The 23478-nt window shown below is 37.4% G+C and overlaps 1 protein-coding gene across 1 annotated transcript in view; it reads right to left on the reverse strand.

Moving 5' to 3' along the window:
* LOC121427269 (DIS3-like exonuclease 2) overlaps nt 1–23478 on the reverse strand; it is a 53395-nt gene that overhangs the window by 8643 nt on the left and 21274 nt on the right. The window contains exons 7-17 of the mRNA XM_041623605.1: nt 13521–13622; nt 11525–11678; nt 9849–10017; nt 9154–9250; nt 7000–7122; nt 6124–6290; nt 4854–4953; nt 4275–4428; nt 2959–3071; nt 1964–2071; nt 393–569 (exon numbers count right to left, since the gene is read on the reverse strand). Coding sequence (XP_041479539.1) covers nt 393–569; nt 1964–2071; nt 2959–3071; nt 4275–4428; nt 4854–4953; nt 6124–6290; nt 7000–7122; nt 9154–9250; nt 9849–10017; nt 11525–11678; nt 13521–13622 — 1464 coding nt within the window. The remainder of the gene's footprint in view (nt 1–392; nt 570–1963; nt 2072–2958; nt 3072–4274; nt 4429–4853; nt 4954–6123; nt 6291–6999; nt 7123–9153; nt 9251–9848; nt 10018–11524; nt 11679–13520; nt 13623–23478) is intronic.

Below are 23478 nucleotides of genomic sequence, written 5' to 3' on the forward strand. Positions count from 1 at the left end.
GTACATTTAAAAAAAATGTCCACTGCTGAAGCGCGCTTTTATCACAGTGCGCCAAATTGATGCCTGTTGCCATACAATATTTGATTATGAGTCCACTGTTTGAAGAGTGGACTAATTAATTCAAAATAGTGGACTCATGAATAAAATAGCTTGCCTGGATAACCACGGCAAAAGGTGTTGATTTGGCGCACTGTGACAAAAGCAGACATTAGCATTGGACTTTTTTTATGTACACTGTAAATACGTGTAATTTATGCAGGAAATCTACATAACCAATGGGTTCAACCGATGGTTTTAAAAACTACCTTGGTGAAATTGGGCCATAAAAGTCGAGTATAACACAAGGTCTCATTTCTTTTATTAATTTTTCTCCTACTAACTCCTTTATATACCTTCTGCATATTGAGGACAGCTAGGGCTACATCTTTCCTACTGAAGCCATTTGTAATCTCTGGAAGCACAATGTCGTCTTCTTTCTCCGTCCAGTTCTCTATGATGTCCTGGGCGTGCAGATAACTTAGTTTGACGCAGGAACGGATGACTGAACGGCCGCACCATTCCTGAAGGATCTATTGAATCAGATTTGAAAAATACTGCTGAAGAGGTGTAGATTTTACTTGGATTATGACTTATAAATGTTGTTTTAAAATCAAGAAGAAAAACAATCATGTACATGTTTATGTAATAGACCGTATGCATTGATGTCATTGCGCCACATCCTTAGAGGCTGAGTCCATCGCCTTGCATGTGCTGTTGATCTGGTGCTGGCACATCTCTGACAACTCTGTTTATGTGTATTACTATATCCTCTGAGGGAGGGCGCTATGGAATTATGACAGCATATGCAAAGGTCTATACTATCTCGATATGAAAAAAAATGTTAATTTACATTGATTGATTTTAATACCATGACTGATCCACACACAAGCATAATATGTTATATGCACGAAGAACATGTAAAAGTACTTGCTATGACTGAACTGCAAGTAAAGTTCAATGAGCGGCCACACTATTCTTGGATAAACTTATTATGACAAGACGATAAAATTATAAAAGTGATGGTTGGGTGCAGGGCAACATGCAATCAATAATCTTTTTCTAACTTAGCACAAACAGGAAGATCTTTATTAAGCTCCCTATTTTTTTCCTGACATATTAATCAGGAAAATACACTATGGTTGCATATATAATTTCATAATGCAGAGACAACTACATCATTTGCCAAGAAAATATACATTCATGGTTAAAATGTGTTTCAACATTTGCATATCTTGCTTGCTATAGTATACTACTTTTTTGTAAAATTGTTCCTAACTTTATCACAACTTTAGAGATACAGCCCTAAGACAGATAATGGCAGCATAAGTGACAGAAATCCGTAGCTCAGTAAATAGTAAGAACGTTATACACAGGAATATTTGCATTTGAAGATAAATACAAGTTGTGGTAACGATCTCAAACTGAGTTTGAACAGAATCCAATAAAATTATCACCCAAGTGTTTGTATGTATGAATAGAAAATATGTGCCAAGTGGCTCTGGAAGAAAATCCTTAATTGCTGGGAAAATAGCAAAATAAGCACGGAATTCCATCAAGTGTCTGGTATTTTTTCTGAGCAATATCAATACACTGTCCCATATATGTTTTCCTGTGTAAGTGATCATCAGAATTATCGGTTTTCAGCTAAAATTTCACAAAGATAAGATTATTTCAATGTACCAAATCTAGATCTATGATAATAGTGTGGCAATTAACCTTGATTTTTAATAGTGTGGCAATTAACCTTGATTTTAAAGAATTTCTCATGAAATAATTGTTTGTTGCATTTTCTTACTCCTATTGGTAAACAAATTTACAGCATTACTTCTATGTGTTAAGGATCGCATGCTTGATCTGTTATGAAAATCATAACTAAAAAAAAAAACTTATTCTACCTTTAAATCTGCTTTATATTCGTTCTTACCTCTCCTTCCTCTGTCATTCGCCATACAAAGGACATAGTAAGTCTTTCCTCATTGGGATTTAAACTACACAGCTCCTCACATAGTAATCTTGGCAGCATAGGAATCACCTATGATATAAAGGATTAAAATAATGATAATAGTATTGATATGAATAATAAGAGTAATGAGTAATAACAAGTTATACTAATAATAAAGATAAGAGTAATGAGTAATAACAAGTTATACTAATAATAAAGATAATAATAACATGAATAACAATGATAACAACAATAATAATAAATTTTATGATAAAAATATACTACTACCTCTACTACTACTATTACTACTACTACTACTACTACTACTACTACTGCTACTACTGCTACTACTACTACTACTACTACTACTACTACTACTACTACTACTACTACTACTGCTGTACTTCTATTACTAATACTACTACTGCTACTACTGCTACTACTGCTACTACTGCTACTACTGCTACTGCTACTACTACTACTACTACTACTACTACTACTACTACTACTACTACTACTACTACTACTACTACTACTACTACTACTACTATTACTGCTGCTGCTAATACTGCTAATGCTGCTACTGCTGCTCATTGGAAAAAGTTGACATCTTTTGCGTGCCAGTACTACAATGTATGGATGCATGCGATTATTCAGTGCTGGTTGACGCGCCTCGACCGGCTTGCATAGTTATGCCTTTTACTAGGGTCCAGGAGGTGGGCGAGAAATTTCTTTGCGAAATTAAACCACTTTCGGTGAATTGTTCATCCACTTTTGCCATATGGTTTTCATTTTTGAAGCACCACAGTGACTAGCACTTTGCGCTGCCTGTGCATACGCGCGATGTCGACCCTGAAGTTGGAAATTCGGCCTGTTCACTGCAACCGATAGATAGCGCACCATATTGCGAATCCATCCGATCGATTGCAAGTTTCTTGCATCACCTAATAAGTCTTTTACTTGCTATTATGACTTGCCTTCTGGACGAGGTACACACTCGTAGCCCTGAGGCTTGCAGCCTTGTCCAAGTTGGTATCTTCCTTCACGAAGTAGCTGACATCGGCTATATGAACACCCATCTCATAAATACCTGCATTAAACAGTAGATTCAAATTACTTTTCAGTTATATGATAACATGAGCTAGGACAGAGTTCTGTATGTTGACATAATACATTGATTCTGACCAGAGTGGTGGCTCAGTTGCTAGACCGTCTGTCTCACAACTGGGAGGTCGGGAATTAAAACCCTGGCCGCGTCAGACCAAAAGATGGGAGTTGCTGATACCTTGTTTAGCACTCAATGTTTTAAGGAATAGAGCAACCTCGATCTGGCGCTGCACAGTGGCTGCCAGGCCCACGGTCAATCTATTTTAAACAATAGAATGGAATATTTTTCAGTGAAAAATATATATGCCAGATGATGCTGAATGTTAATGATTACTCGCTCAGTTATTGGCATAGAATGCAGGGTATTCTGAACTCGGATTTTTTTAAAGCAATAATAATACACATGCCAAACTGTGCGTCTTGGTGAGAGGTTGCAATAATAGCATTGATATGCATTCAGAGAGGACCAGTCGTTATATCACACTAAAACAAAAAATAAATATCATATTTTATAATAAAATTCAAAAGAAATGGTGACCAGGGCTCTGGAACACGAAGGTTTGCAATCAATCGCTAAATACTCTTGACCAATCAAGATCATCGTTGCATGCATACTCTGTTTAAAATACTGCCCGGGAACCAATCAGTGCGGTTCTTTCATATTTGCAATTCATCGCAAACCTTTGTGTTATGGAGCCCAGGTGATGTCATCAGTTCCTTCATTTGCATACCAATCGGAATGTGCATGTAAACCATTTTGTGGAATTGTGCAAAACTTTAAAAAACTTACTGATTTTACATCTGATTTCGATGGAATTTTTAGAGTTATTTTTGGTTGATTTTTCTCTGTTCACATAACACAACTTTTGTTGTGAATATGAATGCAATCAAGATTATTACTTCTTTTTTAACAGTCAATCTCGGCGTCAGGATCTTACATTATTGGAAACTGTTATCTATTCAATGACTCCCCACCATCTTGCGCTGTTTAATTTATGAACACAAGTATAATAATATACCACTCTTTACATTAAAGTAACCAAAACATATTTTTTTGCTTAAGCAAATAATCTAGTTTATGGTGATTAATAAAGAATTCACTTATGGGTCCATGTTTTTTTGTTTAAAAAAAAATTCCAGATCAGTTTTGAGAGTTTCATTCCAGGCCAGTCATGGGTGTACTGACCGTCTCCTAAAGCTTTGCAGTGTAACGCATCATCTAGATCTCTTGCTGTGGTTGGGTCGATGGTGAAGATGCACTCTGGCCTCAGGTCACGTCGCTGCGACAACTCCTCCGCGGGTATCCTCCAGGGGCGTTCTTTAGGAAGATCTTCAAGAACCTGCCAAACCCAATACAATATCTTACATAAGATCTCATAAGACTACATAAAATCATGTTTGATATTTAATTCAAAATATTTTAAATGTGTGTGCTTAGTTGGGCTGCGGATCCAGGGGGGGGGCAAAGCCAACCCGTGCCCCCCCTTGAGAGGCACAATTAAAATTTGTAATGTAAAAATGCTGTTGAAACAGAAGTGCCTCCCCCCTCCCTTGAAAGTGAAGACCTCTTTTATATCTGTTTTATTTCTCAGATTCAGCTGAAAAGGTGGGTTATGAGCATTGCTTGAAATCGTTTGACAATTATTCATGGAGGACAATGAATCACTATATCACGTTTTTTATAGCGATACCATGGTTTTTGGAGCCAGTGGATACTGAATATCTAATGTGGTGGATTTCTAGTGCTTAAGATGGGATTCATTACCTCAGCTGAAAACTCTGAACTATTAATACCATGCTCAATCAGCATGGCTGTTGTTTCTGCCTCTACTTCACCAGCCTGTCCAATACTGCTCGTCAAATGCCTGCAGGTGGAACAAACAATTAGAAAAAGGTTATTGATACAGACAGAGACTCAAAACATGTAACCTACACGTAGCAAATGACAAAAGAATTATTTTCAGTGATCGATTGCAATGACCAATGTACAATCAGTCATGAAAATGTGGGCATTATTATGAACAAAATTGGGACTGCACTACTGGAACCCATCACAAAACTGACAAACATGGAATGAACTTTGCATTGAAAAGTTTGTGAGGAAGAATATTTTCAGAACATGTTCTATAAATAGACTGAATATTTGAATAAGCCAAAGGCCATCACAATGAGAGGCCTAATTTGTTCACAAATGTCTTGCTTCATAAAAGTTTCTTTTAAAATAGGATGTAGCCCATAGTGAGTGCGTATGCAAGTCACATGATCATGCTTTCATTCTACGCAATCTCCTAGCTGTGCATTTTTTGTGCAGTACTGCTCATTTCACCCTTAGTGTGTAAAAACTGAGAGGCCATCTGAAATAAACGTTCTTTCAAAAGGCGATGACAAGGATATTCTTACTTAGGTGAGCATACTACGCCTGTGGTGTCATAATAGAGCGCAGGTGTTAACTCTTCATCATTGCGCCGCTCAACATTTTTGAGGGATTCAAACAACCTTTCCGTTACAGATATAAAACAAATAATACATATATTTCAATTTGTGGTGCAGGTGTCTCAGATATTCACAATAACACACAAGTAACCTTGGATGTGCTGCCTTGCCACAAACACATTCACAACTTTGCATTATTTGTATACCATCGTGATTGGCTGTTGAACATTGTTACTATGGTATTTTACAACTGGATGCCAAATAGACCATAATAGCAACTTTAAGGCAACAGGGTCCACATTTTACATCAGAAAATCTAATAAAATTCCATTCAAATCTTGAGAACAGAAACTGTCTCTTTGCAAAGTGAAACTGCAACTTGCCCAGAGCGGCCAACCTGAACAAGAACATTTCAGTACTTTAAAAGCTGAAAATCAGTTTTTTGATGAGGAAATCAGTATTTTCAAAAAAAAAAAACACCACAAGACAACACATAAAGCTGAAACTTTAGAAATTAAAATTTTGCATTAAACCATCAATGTTTTTCAAAAAAAATTTGTATGAACTACTGAAAATCAGTACTAGTTGCCGGCTCCGCTTACCCCTTTGCAAACGGCGAGGTGGAGGGCCAATTGATTATCTGTGTGATGAAGAGCGTGTTTGCATAGTCCTGGGGCCGCTGAATGAACGTTGCTGGGCACTCGTTCCTGGGGATGTGTATCCTTGGGACGCGGTGATCGGATGGCGCGAACATCACATCAGGGGCTTTCTGGAAGTCGAAAACAATAACACACAGTGTTGTGCTCAAAAGGTAGTGAACCCCACCACTTTTCATTCTCTAACTAGGACTTGTCCAATTCAGAAAATAAAGTAAATAATTGGATGAGAAAGATCCTCACCTCATCTTGTCACTTTCACGGACAGAGATTAATTGCTTACTACTTTCTCCAATACAATCAGCTTTTGAGCCTAAAATCTTAGTGTACTGGGTTTCACAGTACACCATGTACATGTATCTTTCCTGGGCAAGTGTTGGTCCTGAAAAGGAACACCCAATCGTGACGTTTCGACAAGTGAGTTCTTGTCCTCAGGAGAATGAGCAAAGTTGGGATGAGAAAGATCACTCCAAGTTCTTGGCTGAGAAGTCTGTACTGTTTTATGATTAGAAACTTTAAATATTTCGAATTCAGTGAACAAGACGCTTGCATCTTTTTGACTTTGTACAGCAATTCTGCCATCCCACAAGATCAGGAAGCAAATATAAGTTGCTTTTTTCAAAATTAACTTTTTTTCTTGATTTTGGATATATTCTGTATGCACTACATGTTGCTAAAAGAATTTAAGTCCCATAGCCCTCAACTCCTGAACTATAGCCATTTCAAAATCAAGAACTTACAAATCCTCATTTATTAAGAATCTCATTTCACAGAGTTGCTCCCGTTTGTCATGGGATGGTACAATACAGTTGTCTTCCTTACCGGGTTAGATGGAAGCTTTAGATGACCACTGGCTGCTCTGGAATGTTTGTATTCACAGATGTACACGACCCTCCCTGTCTTGGGTGCCATTCGGGGATCGTCTTCAAGCGTTCCACGGAATTTCTAATAAAAAATGATAAAGATAAGATTTATTTAACTATATCGACCCCGGATTGGGAGTAAGAGAGTCTCAACAAAAATATAATATTTACAATGTTTTTTTTGTATAGTGAACACATTTATAATAATGAATAAAAATGTGTACATTCTGCGAGTATGAAGAAGAATTATTCTTGCTGCTATTAAAGTTGATATATTATGCTTGACTGAAACCTGGTTACATGAAAAAATTAGCAATACTGAAATGAAAATTGGAAGTTATAACATAGTAAGAAAAGATAGAGATAATGGTCAAAGAGGTGGAGGAGTCTTACTGTTTATTCGTGACACCTTAACGTTTTCTGAAAGATGTGATTTAGACAACGAGTTATTGGAAGCGAAATGGATTGATGTATCATTGAAATGTAGAACAATAACTATTGGTTGTGTTTATCGTCCACCCAATGCTGATGTAACATATTTCAATAACATGTTGGACATTTTTGAAAAAGCAAGTATGAGCAATGATGATTTAATTGTACTAGGGGATCTAAACTATGATTATAAGCTCGATGACAATCTGTGTGACAACCCAGTTAATCTGCTAGAAAATCTTTTTTCTTTAAGACAAATGATTTTAAAACCAACAAGAGTTACTAGTACCTCATCGAAATGTTTAGATCACATTCTCAGTTCAATGCCTGACAAACATTTAATCAGTGACGTTGCTCAAATTGCATTAAGTGATCACTATCTAATTTATACATGCATTGGCTTACGTAATGAAAAGAAAATAAAACATAAAATTATTCGTTATCGTGACTTTCAAAATTTTGATGCCAAGTTATTCATACAGGATTTGAAGATATGTGATGCGTTCAATAATTCAAATACCAATAATTTACCATTAAATGAAATGTGGTCTAAATGGAAAACGTCTTTCCTTGAGCTTTGTAACAAACATGCTCCTTTCAAAGAAAGTAGATTGAAAGATCGTCATAATCCATGGATTTCCTCTGATGTAGTGAAACTTATGTATAAAAGAGATTTCTTGAAAAAGAAGTACGATAAGCTTAAACTTCCTGATCTTTTGTATGAATATCGTCTAACAAGGAATAATGTCACAAAATTGATTAAAACTAAAAAACGAGAGTATTTTAATAATATAACTGAAATGTACAAAGGTAATAGTAAGAAATTATGGAAAGAAATTAATAAATTTACAGGACAGAAACAAAAAATAATGATATACCCAATTCCCTGAATGGGGATGATTTTAACGATTTTTTAATGAATGTTGGCAAGACAATTTCAGACTCTTTTAAAAACGATGCTTTTGTTTGGAATCATCCTGACAGCATTTATACTTTTACATTCCAGTGCGTCACTAGTGAAAAGGTAACAAAGATCCTTTCACAGTTGCCGAGTGACTCTAATGTTGACATTTTAAATTTAGATTTTGTGGGGAGAGTGTCACATATCATAATTCCAATCTGAACACTGCCGTTGATGACAAGCTTAAAGGGGAAGTTCACCCTGACAAAAAGTTTATTGTAAAAATAGCAGAAAAAATAATAAAAAATATTGCTGAAGGTTTGAGAAAAATTCATCAAATAACTAAAAAGTTATTAGAATTTCAATTATTTGATTTGTGATGTCATATGCGAGCAGCATTCCTACATAGCGAATGGTAAAATATCAATGAAATGTCATTTTCTCAGAAAATTGAAAATGGTTTTCACTGTAACTTTTGTATATCAATAGACAAATCATTTCATACCCGATCATAAAAAAAAAAATTAAGTCATCAGGAACCATACAAAATTTGAAATTCATACATTTTATATTACATAACACATGGGGCAGCTGCTCGTTTATGACGTCACAAATCCAAAATTTTGAACTCTAATAACTTTTTTACTCTTTAACGGATTTTCCTCAAACCTTCACCAATATTTTTTACTATTTTATCTGCTATTTTCACAACATATTTTTCTTCAGGGTGAACTTCCCCTTTAATGAGATTAGGTGAATTGCTTGAAGAAATGGCCTTACCTGAGGTGTGCCCCCACCGCTGGTTGAGGATCCCTTGTTGTTGCTCGGCGTACGGGGTGTGTCTTCTACCACTTCACTACTTGATGAAACCTCGGACCTAGGAACAAATAATGGTGACCATCAGGTAATTAATAGTCTGCAGGCACAGACCCTGACTGAAATTTTGATCAAAAGAGATGTAGTTGTGGCCTGTCTTGAGGCCACATTTGCCAGCATTAGGCTACGCCTCCGGACGGGTAAGGAGTACAAAGTCCATGGGACACGGTTTAATCCAGCGACCTCGTGACTTGAAAGTACCGAGACTACATCCCTGTTGGGTATGGAGTACAAAGTTGATGGGAGGTGGTTTTCTCCAGCGACCTTGTGACTCGGAAGTACCTGCCTAGACCACATCCCTGTCAATCAACAACTGGCTCTTCGGTTAACAAACATCATGGGCCACTGGATAAATCTCTGCACTTAGAAACACATGGGTCATAGGGTCACATCTCATCTAGGGCATGATTTCTTAAGCAAGAAATTGACCAACAATGTGCTACCCTAGACCCAGTTGAGGTATATGGGTACCTCAACGCTTGAGCGCATACCAGTAGCTCGGCTTATGCCAAGAGAATAATGTTGCATTTATTGTTAAGTGCTTATAGACATCCGAGAAAGAGGTATTAGGTGCTACATAAGCATCTCTTCACACTCACCTGGCATCTGACCACTCCCTGCGTACCAAGTCTCCAACCTTGTCCTGCTCTTCACCTGATGTTGCCGAGACGTCAGCGAAACCAAACGCTGCCTCAGAGTCATTGAGATGCAAGCTACTCATGTTGTCTGTTACATCCAGCTCGTTCAGGCTACTCGTGTCAAAGTCTCCTTTGACAGATAAAAACAAAATTGGACGAAAATTACGATCATTTCCAGTTGCAATACAGTATAAACAGAACAAAAAAATGTCTCTGAGCAATCGCGAAAACCAAGGAAAGTTGTTGCTTTACATGAGCCCATTTTTGGTGCGATTTTGTGGCTACTGTGGGTCAATATGAGGTGATTACTATTATTGATGTACATGTAGAATGCTAGGGCTCGACTGCTTACTGGCACAAAGAAATATGATCATATCCCCGTTTTAGGGAGTTCTACTGGCTATAAATAAAGTACAGGATAAAATTCAAAATCCTTCCCCCAACTTTCAAGGCTGTCCATGGTTTAGCTCCAGGATATGTGACTTCAATAACAGAACAACGCCATTTATGTCCTGGCTTGCCCTCATCTGGCGCTAACATCACTCACGCTTCACGTACCCATCACACACCTAAGAGGATATGGAGACCATGCCTTTCATCTAACTGGATCGTTGTGGCCCAGTGGATTAGTCTTCGGACTTTGAAACAGAGGGTCGTGGATTCAAATCCCAGCCATGGCGTAATTTCCTTAGGCAAGAATTTTTTCACATTGTGCTGCACTCGACCCAGGTGAGGTAAATGGGTACCTGGCAAGAATTTATTCCTTGAAATGCCACCACGCTGTAAAAGCTGCGGGGCTAAGGCCAGGGTTATAATATCGATCCAATGAAGCGCATAGGGATGCATTTGGCACTGATATGCGCTATATTAGCATTTTGGTCTTATTATTATTACTACATGTATCTATTGCCCCCACACCTTTGGATACACCTCCCTCCTTCGCTCAAAGAATTGACAGCATAAAAATCTTCATATCATGCCTCAAAACTATTTTAAAGGTCAATTCCACCCCAGAAAATTGTCAACTTGAATCAATACACAAAAATCAAACAAACAGAACACAGAAAATGTCATCAAAATCAGATTTAAGAAAGTGATGACATTTTCAAGTTTGCTTATTTTTCACAAAACGGTCATATGGACAATTCAGTGATATGCAAATGAGAGAGTCGATGATGTCCCTCATTCACTATTTCTTTTGTTTTTTGGGTCCGAATTATACAATATTTCAATTTCTACAGATTTGACAGTAAGGACCAACTTGAGGTAACCATAAACTGTTAAAATAATGGTAATTCCACATGTTTAGGGAGGAATACAATTTTGATAATGAGCAGAAAATTATATTTTTTTCATATTTCATATAATAAAATACAAAAGAAATAGTGAGTGGGTGACATCATCAGTCTGTTCATTTGCGTACCGACCGGGATGTGCATATAACTGTTTTGTGAAATTAAGCGAAACTTTAAAATGTCATAACTTTCTTATTATACATCCGATTCTGATGAAATTTTCAGTGTTATGCTTATTGGATTTTTCTCATTTTATTCAAACAACATTTTGTTGGGGTAAGCCTCCCTTTTAATTCCAAACGGCTTTAAAAGACACCCTCTATCATATTGTTATTAACATACCTTGACTACCAAAGAAGTACCTTCCTCCCACCTTCTTGGGGGTGGAGGAGCCTGGGGTTGATGAACCCAGTCTGTCTGGGCTCTCTGAGACGGCGATGATTGGCTGGTTGGCAAGGAGTTTCCTCGGCGTGCTCATCCTCTGAGACTTGGGCGTCTGTCACATGACAAGAGAGTACAAATGTGATCACATGACAAGAGAGTACAAACGTGATGACATCACAAACACTTTTTTAGCATTTCAGCGTTTTTGATACCATATTTTGGTAGAGCATGATGAATAAACCCCACTACTGACACTTGGCGGGAATCGGTCCGTGGGGGCCAGAGATATGACCTCATGAATACGTAATTAGCCCCATTGAAGTCAGTGTATTATTGGCCTGGTTCAAAATGTTAGGAACCAGGCCAATATAATACACTGACTTCAAAGGGGCTAATTATGTATTCATGAAGTCATATCTTGGGGCCCCATGGAACGATTTTGAACCAAATTTATGTTGTGGGGGTTTTTCATCATGCTCTACCAAAATATGGTATCAAAAATGCTGATAGTGATATGATAAAAGTGAAAATTGATGACATCACACTACCGTACTACATATATATTGGAAACATGCAGATTAAAGAGTAAGTCGAGGCTGACGGCAGGTCTGTTCTCATAAGAGCAGCATCTCCCGATGTGTCATATGATATTAATCCCATGATTACTCATTTTGAAGTGATTCAGGATATTTATACCGAAGCATGTAAGTAATGTACAAAGAAAAACCCTCTTCAACTATTAAAGAAAATGATGCTTCATAACTTCACTTTCTCCATCACCAGGGTCCCCTCTTACAAAGAAGTGATTGATCAGATTAACCTATATATGGAAATCCATCAATAACATTAAGTTTTTCTACAGGTAATTTGCACAGTGTCATTTTGTAAGAATGAGGAGCATATTGAATTTGTCAAGAGAACAGTGAATGCATGACTACACATCAACTTGCATTTCATTTGCTGGCATGGCTGGCTTTCCATAGTTGTGGTGGATCGGATCAATCCAAACTCTTTGTAAGGCACGGCCAAGGTTTTCAAAAGCAGGTTTCCTTGTATGTTCATATGCCACTGACTTAAGGGCAACTTACATGTATATGCACAAAGAGGTATTGGAAGGATGTCATGAATTTCTACTAAAAGCCATAGTACATAGTATACTAGTAGTGGGCTGGGTATAGTCCCAAACTATGGTGATGGCTGTATTCACCTTGCACTCACAGAAATTACCCTCACCCCTTCCCTCCACTTCAATCTATTCAGTGCATCCTCCTTCCTCAGCCCAACCCTCCTACTCTCCTCTACCACTGCTTCTTCCATGTCTTCTTTGGTCACCCCCATCCTGTTTGACCATCCTCCTTCCTCAACCCAACCCTCCTACTCTCCTCCACCACTTGCTTCTTCCATGTCTTCTTCAGTCACCCCCTTCCCCTTTGACCATTCTCCTTCCTCAACCCAACCCTCCTACTCTCCTCCACCACTTGCTTCTTCCATGTCTTCTTCGGTTACCCCCTTCCCCTTTGACCATCCTCTTTCCTCAGATCAACCCTCCTACTCTCCTCCACCACTTGCTTCTTCATTTGCCCTCCCCCCTTCCCCTTAGACCTTCCTCCCACCCCCCCCTTGCAAAGATTTGCAATAAATCTGATCAACCACAACTATGGAAGGCCAATAACTTCAATATCTTAAGTGCATGCTTGTTCAAAGTATTTTCTAGATTTATATGCTTTATATTCATACTAGATATATGCTTTATATTCAAACATTGTTTTCTTGAAAACTCAGTGTGCTTCTCTTCGCTAACAAAAGACACCGTGCAAATTTCCTGTAGATAAAAATTATGACATTGATAGGACTTCCATACAGTTGAGGTTGATTGGACCAATCGTAACTCTTTGTAAGACGGGGTCCACGTGTAATGGTAAAAGTGCGGAAAAATAAACCAATCCATTCTCACCATGATCACTTCCCCCGTAAGGATCTGCACTGCTACTACATCACCCTGAAGCGCCCTGTTGCGGGCATGAAGACCATCGATGAAGATATCGGCACCGCCATCCTGTTCATTAACAATGAGAGAATACATTTTTACATGAATGGTCAGTAAGGGGCAGCACAAGGGTAATCCTTGGTCTGCAAGTACAGATTCACATTTGACAATTCAACAAATAAAGGCCCGAATTCACAAAGGCAGTTTTTAAAACCCACGGTTGAATCCATGGTTTATGCAGATTTCCTGTGTAAATTATGCTTAATTTAGCGCGCATCGGGTGCGTGTATAAAACATGTTCACTGCTGATGCGCACATTTGTCACAGTGCGCCAAATTAACGCCTGTTACCATGGTGAGATACGCAATTTTATTCATGAGTCTACTGTTTGAAGAGTGGACTCGTGAATAACATAGCGTGGATAACTACGGCAACAGAGGTAAATTTGGCGCACTGTGACAAAAGCGTACATCAGCATTGGAAATTTTTTAGTCACGCGCCCAATACGCACTAAATCAAGCGTAATTTATACAAGAAATCTGCATAAACCATGGACTTAACCGTGGGTTTTAAAAACCACCTTTGTGAATTCGGGCCAATATGTCTGGGTCGGAGACTAGACTCAACACCATATCAAATTTTGTAGAAGCAGCCAAAGTACACGAGTGAATCTAGTCTCACTACTTCATACTCTGAATTATGCACTAGATGTAAAATTAAAGGTCTGTGCCTGCAGGCAGACTAGGTATTTCTACGGAGAGTGGGTGTTAGCGATAACTTAAAGAGCACTTCTCTTTTCTTTTTCTTTATACAGAATGGGTATTGTAGGCAATAGTTTTCTTTTCCAATATCCTTCACTTTCCTTCCTCCATGTTTCTCTTTTTTTCTCTCTTAGTTTTTTGTTTGGTCACTTTGGGGAAAAATGAAACGGAAACCAGGGGCCTATTTCACTAAACAGTACTTAGTGTAACGTGACTTAGTGTCGCTGCGACGTGTCATACACTAAGACGGGTCTTACTGACGTCCTGTTGGTGCGTCAGTTCCACTAAACAGTTCTTAACTATTAAAGTCCTGTGTGCGACGCGTCTTCAACAATAAAACGTCTGGATTTTGAGTCTACGAAGCCTAATTTCGTGACCTTCGACTTTATGTGTGAAGATAAAAAGTAGTAATTTCCCGCAAGTTTTCGTCTGCATCGTCTGCGACTAAAGAGTGAAAGGAGGAGGAATTTTGTCACTTTAACATATTTTTGACTACTGTAGGAGGATAATGGGGAAGGTATACCTTTTTCTTAAGACAACATATAGAAGTAAAATATTGAAAGTGAAATGTATGCAGTGGAAGTTGTATTGATACCTCGACGAAAACAAAGGATTAACCAAACTTTTACCTTTTTGTTTTTTCTCAAGGGAGGAGGGGGTGTTGAGTACAAAAAATAGTGCTCATTATCACCCCCCCCCCCTCTCTCTCTACTATAAACATGTTTGGTAGTGTACAGACAGGCAATGACATGATGTTGGGCATTTCATGAAAATAAATTAATAACAATATGCATTTGCCTCAAAAAAAAATTAGGAAACGCCTAGAAAAAGAAGCAAGGACTTCCAAAGGGTCGAAGTCGAAGCGTTCCTGGGAAACATGACATTACACTAAGATTAGAACAGTTCCTACGTCTCGTCGAGACGTGGGCTACGCTCTGTATGCAACTTAGTTAAATGGGTACTAAGTACGGTACGTGTCTTAGTGGTCTTTGTGAAACTCCCGCTAAGATGCATCTTACACTAAGTCCTGTAACCGGACTTATGGATGCTTAAGACGCATCTTAGCGCTCAGTGATACAGGCCACAGGTCTACTGAAACCTGGAAACACTGTTATAAAACATTTTAGTCTTGATTTTTTATACCCTCGCAAATTTTACCCTAAACACGTAACTTTCCTAGCAAAATAGATACCCTTTTTCATTATTTTAGTGATTTTGACACCCTACGTTACATACGTAACGTTCCCTATCTTGAAAAAGACATCCTTTTTACGTGTTTTTTGGTCGCGCATGGTATCCACTCGCCAATGTAAGTGCCCCCCCGGGTCCGAATCCCGTGCTTATTTGCTTATTTCTCAGCAATTACACAATTTCTTTCAGAATCCTTTGGCACAATTTTTTTATTTATACAAACAGACACTTTGGTGGTCATTTCTGTACGAACTCATTTTGAAATCGTTACCACAACTGGAATTTATCTTTAATATGATATAATTGTTATAACAAGATATTTTTTTAGATGGGGCAGCAGCCAGCTTTGCATAGGCCAAGTGCATGTACATTTAGCAACTAAAAAAAAATACTGCGCTCTAATTGGTCATAGCTAGAGACCACGCACCCACTCAAATTCCAATGTTCCCCCTCACTTTTCCTCAGCAAGGTCACGCTCACCATGTGGTAATCTCTCTTCAAATTACCCGCGCCTGTTGTGAAAACCTTATTCAGCCAATCAGAACTCTAGATTTTATGCTACTCAGAAATTTCAGAAATATCATCTTGCATCTTGATGGAAAAAGCTGGCTGCTGACCCATCTAAAAGGTGTCAAATATTAAGAGTCACATTGTATGAAAGTAGAGAGTTTGAGCTTTCAGATAATATTAATATTTGTGCCTAAAACACAAAATTTTGCACAATTCGCAAGAGAAAACAAAGGAAGAAATCACCATTTGAGGCATCTTTTCAGGCCTGAAGTTCACTTATTGATCATAATAGTTTATTCAAAAGAAATAAGCAATACAAAAGAGTAACGTTTACTTCTTCCCATGGTACAAGAATAATCAATTTTACTCAAAGAGAAAAAGGTATAATTCTTTGAGCAAAAAGTCTCACAATTCACGAGATTTTGAAGGGATATGAATTCAGCCAAGAGAGGACTTGGACTGATAAATTTTGCTCATTAACACATGGGCTTGCAGACTGACTGATAAAAGCGACCGCGTCCGTTTTCGCCGCAAAGGTCACGCTGGCATCTTGAATGGCAAGAGCACTCATCCGCGTATTAGAGAACAAGTGGAATGCCTCTGGCCGTCTCACCTGCATCACGCGGTTCAATATAGCAGCAGTGCTGACTTTGCATACTACTCTAACTCGCACAAGATGTTCAGTGATACATGGTTACTCTTATGTCCTCTTTTTATGAACTAGACCAATAAACTTACAGAGATATGATGGTTATTCAACAAAAAACCCCAACATGGCCAAAGTTCATTGACCTTACATGACCTTTGACCTTGATCATGTGACCTGAAACTGGAACAGGATGTTCAGTGATACTTGATTACTCTTATGTACAAGTTTCATGAATCAGATCCATAAACTTTCAAAGTTATGATGGTAATTCAACAGATAAACCCAATTCGGCTAAAGTTCATTGACCTTTGACCTTGGACATGTGACCTGAAACACGCACAGGATGTTCAGTGATACTTGATTACTCTCATGTCCAAGTTTAACGAACTAGACCAATAAACTTTCAAAGTTATGATGGTAATTCAACAGATACCCCCGATTCGGCCAAAGTTCATTGACCCTAAATGACCTTTGACCTTAATCATGAGACCTGAAACTTGCACAAAATGTTCAGTGATGCTTGATTACTATTATGTCCAAGTTTCATGAATCAGATCCATAAACTTTCAAAGTTATGATGGGAATTCAACAGATATCCCCAATTCGGCCAAAGTTCATTGACCCTAAATGACCTTTGACCTTGATCATGTGACCTGAAACTTGCACAAAATGTTCAGTGATGCTTGATTACTATTATGTCCAAGTTTCATGAATCAGATCCATAAACTTTCAAAGTTATGATGGGAATTCAACAGATATCCCCAATTCGTCCAAAGTTCATTGACCCTAAATGACCTTTGACCTTGGTCATGTGACGTGAAACTCATGCAGGATGTTTATTGATACTTGATTAACCTTATGTCCAAGTTTTATGAACTAGGTCCATATATTTTCTAAGTTATGATGACATTTCAAAAACTTAACCTCAGGTTAAGATTTCGATGTTGATTCCTCCAACATGGTCTAAGTTCATTGACCCTAAATGACCTTTGACCTTGGTCATGTGACATGAAACTCTAATAGGATGTTCAGTAATACTTGATTAACCTTATGGCCAAGTTTTATTAACTAGGTCCATATACTTTCTAAGTTATGATGTCATTTCAAAAACTTAACCTCAGGTTAAGATTTGATGTTGACGCCGCCGCCGTCGGAAAAGCGGCGCCTATAGTCTCACTTTGCTTCGCAGGTGAGACAAAAATGGAAAATGGCAAGCAGAGGGTTCGCCGTAGAATCAAACGGAAAAGAAGCCAGCTTATGAGATTATGAAACTTAATGGACCTTTTATCACCATTATTTTCCCATGGGAAAGTCTGCTAATTGTTCGCTCCGAGACTTTTCAGAAAACCAAATTCTCGTTACTGCTCAATTAAGTCTTTGCGCGGTCTTAACGCGTTCTTATGCAAGTGCACGCAACGCACCTCTGCAAAATAAAGAAAGTATCACTTTTAGAATATCAAAATGCTAATGAGCTTTCAGAATACCGCCAAAGGGTTTTAAGCCTTACGCTTAAAAGGTCTTGTAAAGTATAAGATTTTTAAGCTTAAAGTTTTAGTGAAGTGTAGGATTTTAAGCATACGGTGTTTAAGCACTAGGTTTTGGTTAAGTTAAGTATAAGATATAAAGTATAAGGTTTCAGTCAGGCATAAGATTTTTAAGCATAAAGTTTTGGTTAAATATAAGGTTTTTGAGCCTAAGGATTTGGTCAAGCATAAGGTTATTAGACAAGCATAAGGTTTTGGTTAGATACATGTTTTTTTTAACAAATAAGGTTCTAGTGAAGCATAAGGTTTTTAAGCATTAGGTTTGGGCAAAGTATAAGTTTATTAAGCATAAGGTTTTGGCTAAGCATAAGGTTTTTAAGCACAAGGTTTTGGCTAAGCATAAGGTTTTTAAGCATAAGGTTTTGGGCTAAGCATAAGGTTTTTTAAGCATAAGGTTTTGGGCTAAGCATAAGGTTTTTAAGCATAAGGTTTTGGCTAAGTATAAGGTTTTTAAGCATAAGGTTTTGGCTAAGTATAAGGTTCTTAAGCATAAGGTTTTGGCTAAGTATAAGGTTTTTAAGCATAAGGTTTTGGCTAAGTATAAGGTTTTTAAGCATAAGGTTTTGGCTAAGTATAAGGTTCTTAAGCATAAGGTTTTGGCTAAGTATAAGGTTCTTAAGCATAAGGTTTTGGCTAAGTATAAGGTTTTTAAGCATTAGGTTTTGGTTAGCCATAAGGCTTTTTAGCATAAAGTTTGGGTGAAGCATAAGGTTTTTGAGCGGAAGGTTTTGGCCAAGCATAATGTTATTGCATAATGTCTAGGTCAAGGATAGGGGTTCTTGCATAGGGTTTGGGTCAAGCATAATGCTTTTTTAACATAACGTTTTGGTTAAGCATAAGGTTTTTAAGCATTAACTAAGAACTAATTGAGCTTTCAGAATACCGCCAAAGGGTTTAAGGTCTTGTAAAGTGTAAGATTTTTAAGCTTATGGTTTTAGTGAAGTGTAAGATTTTAAGCATACATAGTTTAAGCATTAGGTTTTGGTTAAGTTAAGGTTTTAGGCATAAAGTTTGAGTAAAGCATGTTATTACACAATGTCTTGGTCAAGGATAGGGTTTTTTGCCTAGGGTTTGGGTCAAGCATAATGTTTTGAATATAAAGTTTTGGTCAAGCATAAGGTTTTTAAGCATTAAGTTTTAGCATAAGGTTATGGTCAAGTATAAGGTTTTTAGACAATGTTTTTAGCATAGGATTTGGTCAAGTTTCAGGTTTTTAGCATAATGCTGGGTCAAGTATAAGGTTTTTAATCCAAGGTTTTCCGTTAACGCATAAAGCTTTGCTTATTACAGGATTCTTTATGATAAGGTTTTTGTTTACGCATATTTGTTTATACATTAAGTTTACTGAAGCAGTATGTTTTATGTAGTCATGAGGCTAATTCAGGTAATTGCAAGGTTTTCAGCAAAGGGCTTTGGTTAAGCATAGCTTTGCATTTATAATAATGGTAGTACATTTCTTAATAGACGCATAAAACTTTAAGTTAATAAAACATAAAGTTAAATATCTAAATGAGAATGACATACTTATTCCAAACCAATTTGGTTTCCGTCCAAACTTTCAACAAGTCTTGCTCTTCTAAATCTGACTGAAAATATTACTAAATCACTTGATATAGGTGAGTAAGTTGCCCTTGTTGCATTAGACTGGGAAAAAGGCATTTGATATGATTAGCCACGAGATATTGCTTAAAAAATTCAAATGTTATGGATTTGATAGAAATTGTTTACGATGGATTCAAAATTATTTTCAGTTTAGAACCCAGAAAATTGTCGTAAATGGAAATTAATCAACTGAACAAATTGTACAATGTGGAATTGCTTAAGGGAGTATTCTTGTGCCTTTGTTTTTCATACTATACATGAACGATCTCCCCAAAGTAATAAAATATTGTAACATATCACTTTATGCAGACGATACCTGTCTGTATGTATCATCTAGAGATCCTACTCGAATGCAAGATATGGTAAACGAAGACCTGGCCTCTATTCAAGATTGGTTAATACACAATGAGCTTTTGTTGATTGTTAAAAAGTGTAAGCTGGTCATTATAGGCTCGAAGCGTGAGACCAATTTATTTGCCAATGTCAATGTCCGGATTAATGACCAAGTTCTGGAAAGAGTATAGAAAACTGCAATTGTTTGGGTATCGTTATTGATACGGAATTAACTTGGCAACCATACATTGACGGTGTCCGATCCAAAGTCCTACGAAGTTTCTTTATGTTGAGGAGAATCCGACAATATATAGACATACCCACTGCTACTCTTTTGTATAAGACATAATTGATTATTGATTAACCCCCCATTTCGACTATTGTAACACCGTGTGGATGAAACCTGATTCAACTTCTCTGAAACGGCTTCAAATCCTCCAAATCAGAGCATTGAGGATAATTCTACAGGTGGATTGTCGCTACAGTAGAACACTTCTTTATCAGACTGTTTCTATTGACTGCTTAAATGTAAAGTTAAAGAAAGACCTCGTCACTTTCCTATTCTAGCTATTAAATAATCTGCTTCCAAATGTGCTAGACTCAAAACTTACAATTAAGGACACGCAACATTCACTTAGAAATATCGAACAGTATATTCATCTTCCAAAACACCACACCAATTATTTGAAAAATAGCTCTTTATATCTTGCCAGCCATTTATTCAAAACCCCGGCCCCCCCCCCCTCAATCTGTAAGAACACAAACAAATCTTCCGGCTTTAACAGATGCATCCAAAATATATTTCCGCAATTGTTACTGACTGAGATTTCTGACCACTGTATTGTTTTCATTTTTTTATCATGTATATTGATTGTACTTTTGTTTTTAATGTGTATATATTTATATATTTTTTGTTTTCTTTTTTTTAGTTCTTATTCTCTTATCTCAAATCTTTATTTTTGTCATGTACAATGTAACTTATGTCTGTTCAAATGTTTGTATTTATTATTTTGTTCATGATTTATAATTATGTTTTTCAACTTTTATGTACGGACTTGCTGAAAACAGCCATAAGGCTGAAAGCAGTTTTCTTTATCCCGTATTCAAATAAAGAAAACATACAAATAAAAACAAAACAAAGGTCTCTGTCCGTGTGGAAAAGCGGAAAATATGCTTGCATCGTATAGACAAAGAACTAAGTAAGGATTAAACATTACATATTCATTAACAATGCAAGTGTCAATGCAATAAAAAATACTTTTCATAGTTTTTATACTCATGTATACTTTATGAAGCTGGCAAAAATATACGATTCCTATAGCCGGGAAGAGTAAAACGGAGAACAAAAAAAGTGTGGGGAAACAAAGGGGAAAGGCAATTTTGATATTAATTCTCCCGCGCAGAGCACAGAAGCAAAATTTTGAAGAGAGAGAAGAACTTCTGGTTTAGTTTCTTATTATTTTGACAAAAAAGAAAGAAAAGAAAAGAAAAAAAACAATAAAGCTCTAACCTTCTTCCCTTTTCTCCGTTCGCTTTTTTCTTTTTTCCTCCCCTTTTTTTCTTTTTGAGGCCGTTTTTTATTTATTATTTTTTTTTGGGGGGGGCGAACGCCGGAAAGACCCGCCTCCCCGGCTATTCGCCTTCGGCCGTTCTAAGTGTTCTATAGTTGGTGTATAAATTCAGAGTCAAATAGCCGGCTCTGGAGTCTGTTTATTCAGTTTTATGTAGACAATCAAAAGAAATTTTAACATAATTCCCCGTTACAAAGGAAGCCAGTGAAGTGAATTAATGAGTGTTGGCACGAATGAAAATCCTGTATCATACAGCTGGACGTACCACGTTTGCGTGCCCATATTCCAATGAGCTATTGATCACAATCCAACCCAGAATGGCATACCAATGCATGTACATGGCCATAATGGGTCCCATCCAATAAGCTTAATCATATCCTACCTAGATTGGCATGCCCATATATTCCATGTAGGTCCACTCTAATTATATTGAACATATCTTACCCAGAATAGCATACCATATTGATCTCACATAAGCATATATGTATATCCCATCTTGTGGAATATAGAACAGAAATTATATCCTACAGAAAAATATGGCACAGGCCTACCCATCCTGTATAGGAGTAAACATGAATTTGGGGCCCCCATGTAAAATATGACTTTTCCCTCCCTCTCTTAATTTTGTCGCCTCTCGTCAAATATCAAATTGGCAGTACCCTAGTTCGAATATCAGTTTGGCGCCCCCTTATTTGAACATCAATTCAGCGCCCCCTAGTTTGAGCATCAATTTTGCCCCCTAATTAAAACAATAATTTGGCACCCCTATAGTTGGACATTGATTCGGTGCCCCCTAGTTCGAACATTTGGCGCCTAGTTCAAACATAAAAATCGGCGCCCCGGTCAAAAAGGTGCTTCGATCCACCTTATGATTTCCCCCCTGCGCTCTTTCTCTTTTCTCCTCTCCTTTTTTCTTTCTCTTTTCCTCTTTCTCCTCATATCCCTTCTCCTCTTCCCTCTTTTTCCTTCTTTTTTCTTCTTTTCTCCTTTCTTTTTTTTTCTGTTCTTTCCCCCTTTTCCTCTCTATTTTTTTCTCTTTCTAATTTCCTCGTCTTTCATTCTTTTTTCTTCTTTTCTTTCCCCCTTTCTCTTTTTTCTTCATTTATTTCTTTCCCCTCTTCTGTCTTTTCTTATTCTCTTGTTTGCCCCTCTCCCTTCCTCTCTTTTTTTCTTCTCCCCTCTTTCTCCCTCTTTTTCTTTCCTCTCTTATTTCTCCTCTCTTTTTTTCTCAGATTTCCTATTTTTTTCTTCTCTTTGATCCTTTGCTCGTCTTCCACTCTTTTTTTTTATAAAAAAATTCCCCTCTCTTTTTTTTCATTTATTCCATTCCCCCCTTCCTCTCTCTTTTCTTATTCTCTTCTTTGCCCTCACCCTCTCTCTATTTTCTCTTTTTCCCCCAGTTCCTCTATCCTTTTCCCTTTCTCTTTCCTCCTCTTAATTCCTCTCTCTTCTCTCTTTTTTCCCCAATTTCCCTTCTCTTTTTTTCTACTCTTCCTTTCTGCTCTCTTCCTCTCTTTTTTCTCTTAATTTTCCCATTCTCTTCCTTTCCCCTCTTCCTTTTTTTTCTTTAGGGGGGGGGGGGGGGGAGGCCCCCATGGATCTGTGCCTGCGTATATTGATCTCAAAACTAGATATTTTAAGCCTCATATGTAAATCACCTAATTAATATGAGCGCAAAGCACGAGCGAAAATTTTATTTTATTTTCAAAGTCTTCCCCTCGTGTTATTTTATCAACTTGTCTTCCTCCTCTTCTTTTTATCTCC

This window comes from Lytechinus variegatus, chromosome 14, assembly GCF_018143015.1.
Source record: "Lytechinus variegatus isolate NC3 chromosome 14, Lvar_3.0, whole genome shotgun sequence".
Classification (NCBI taxonomy): domain Eukaryota; kingdom Metazoa; phylum Echinodermata; class Echinoidea; order Temnopleuroida; family Toxopneustidae; genus Lytechinus; species Lytechinus variegatus.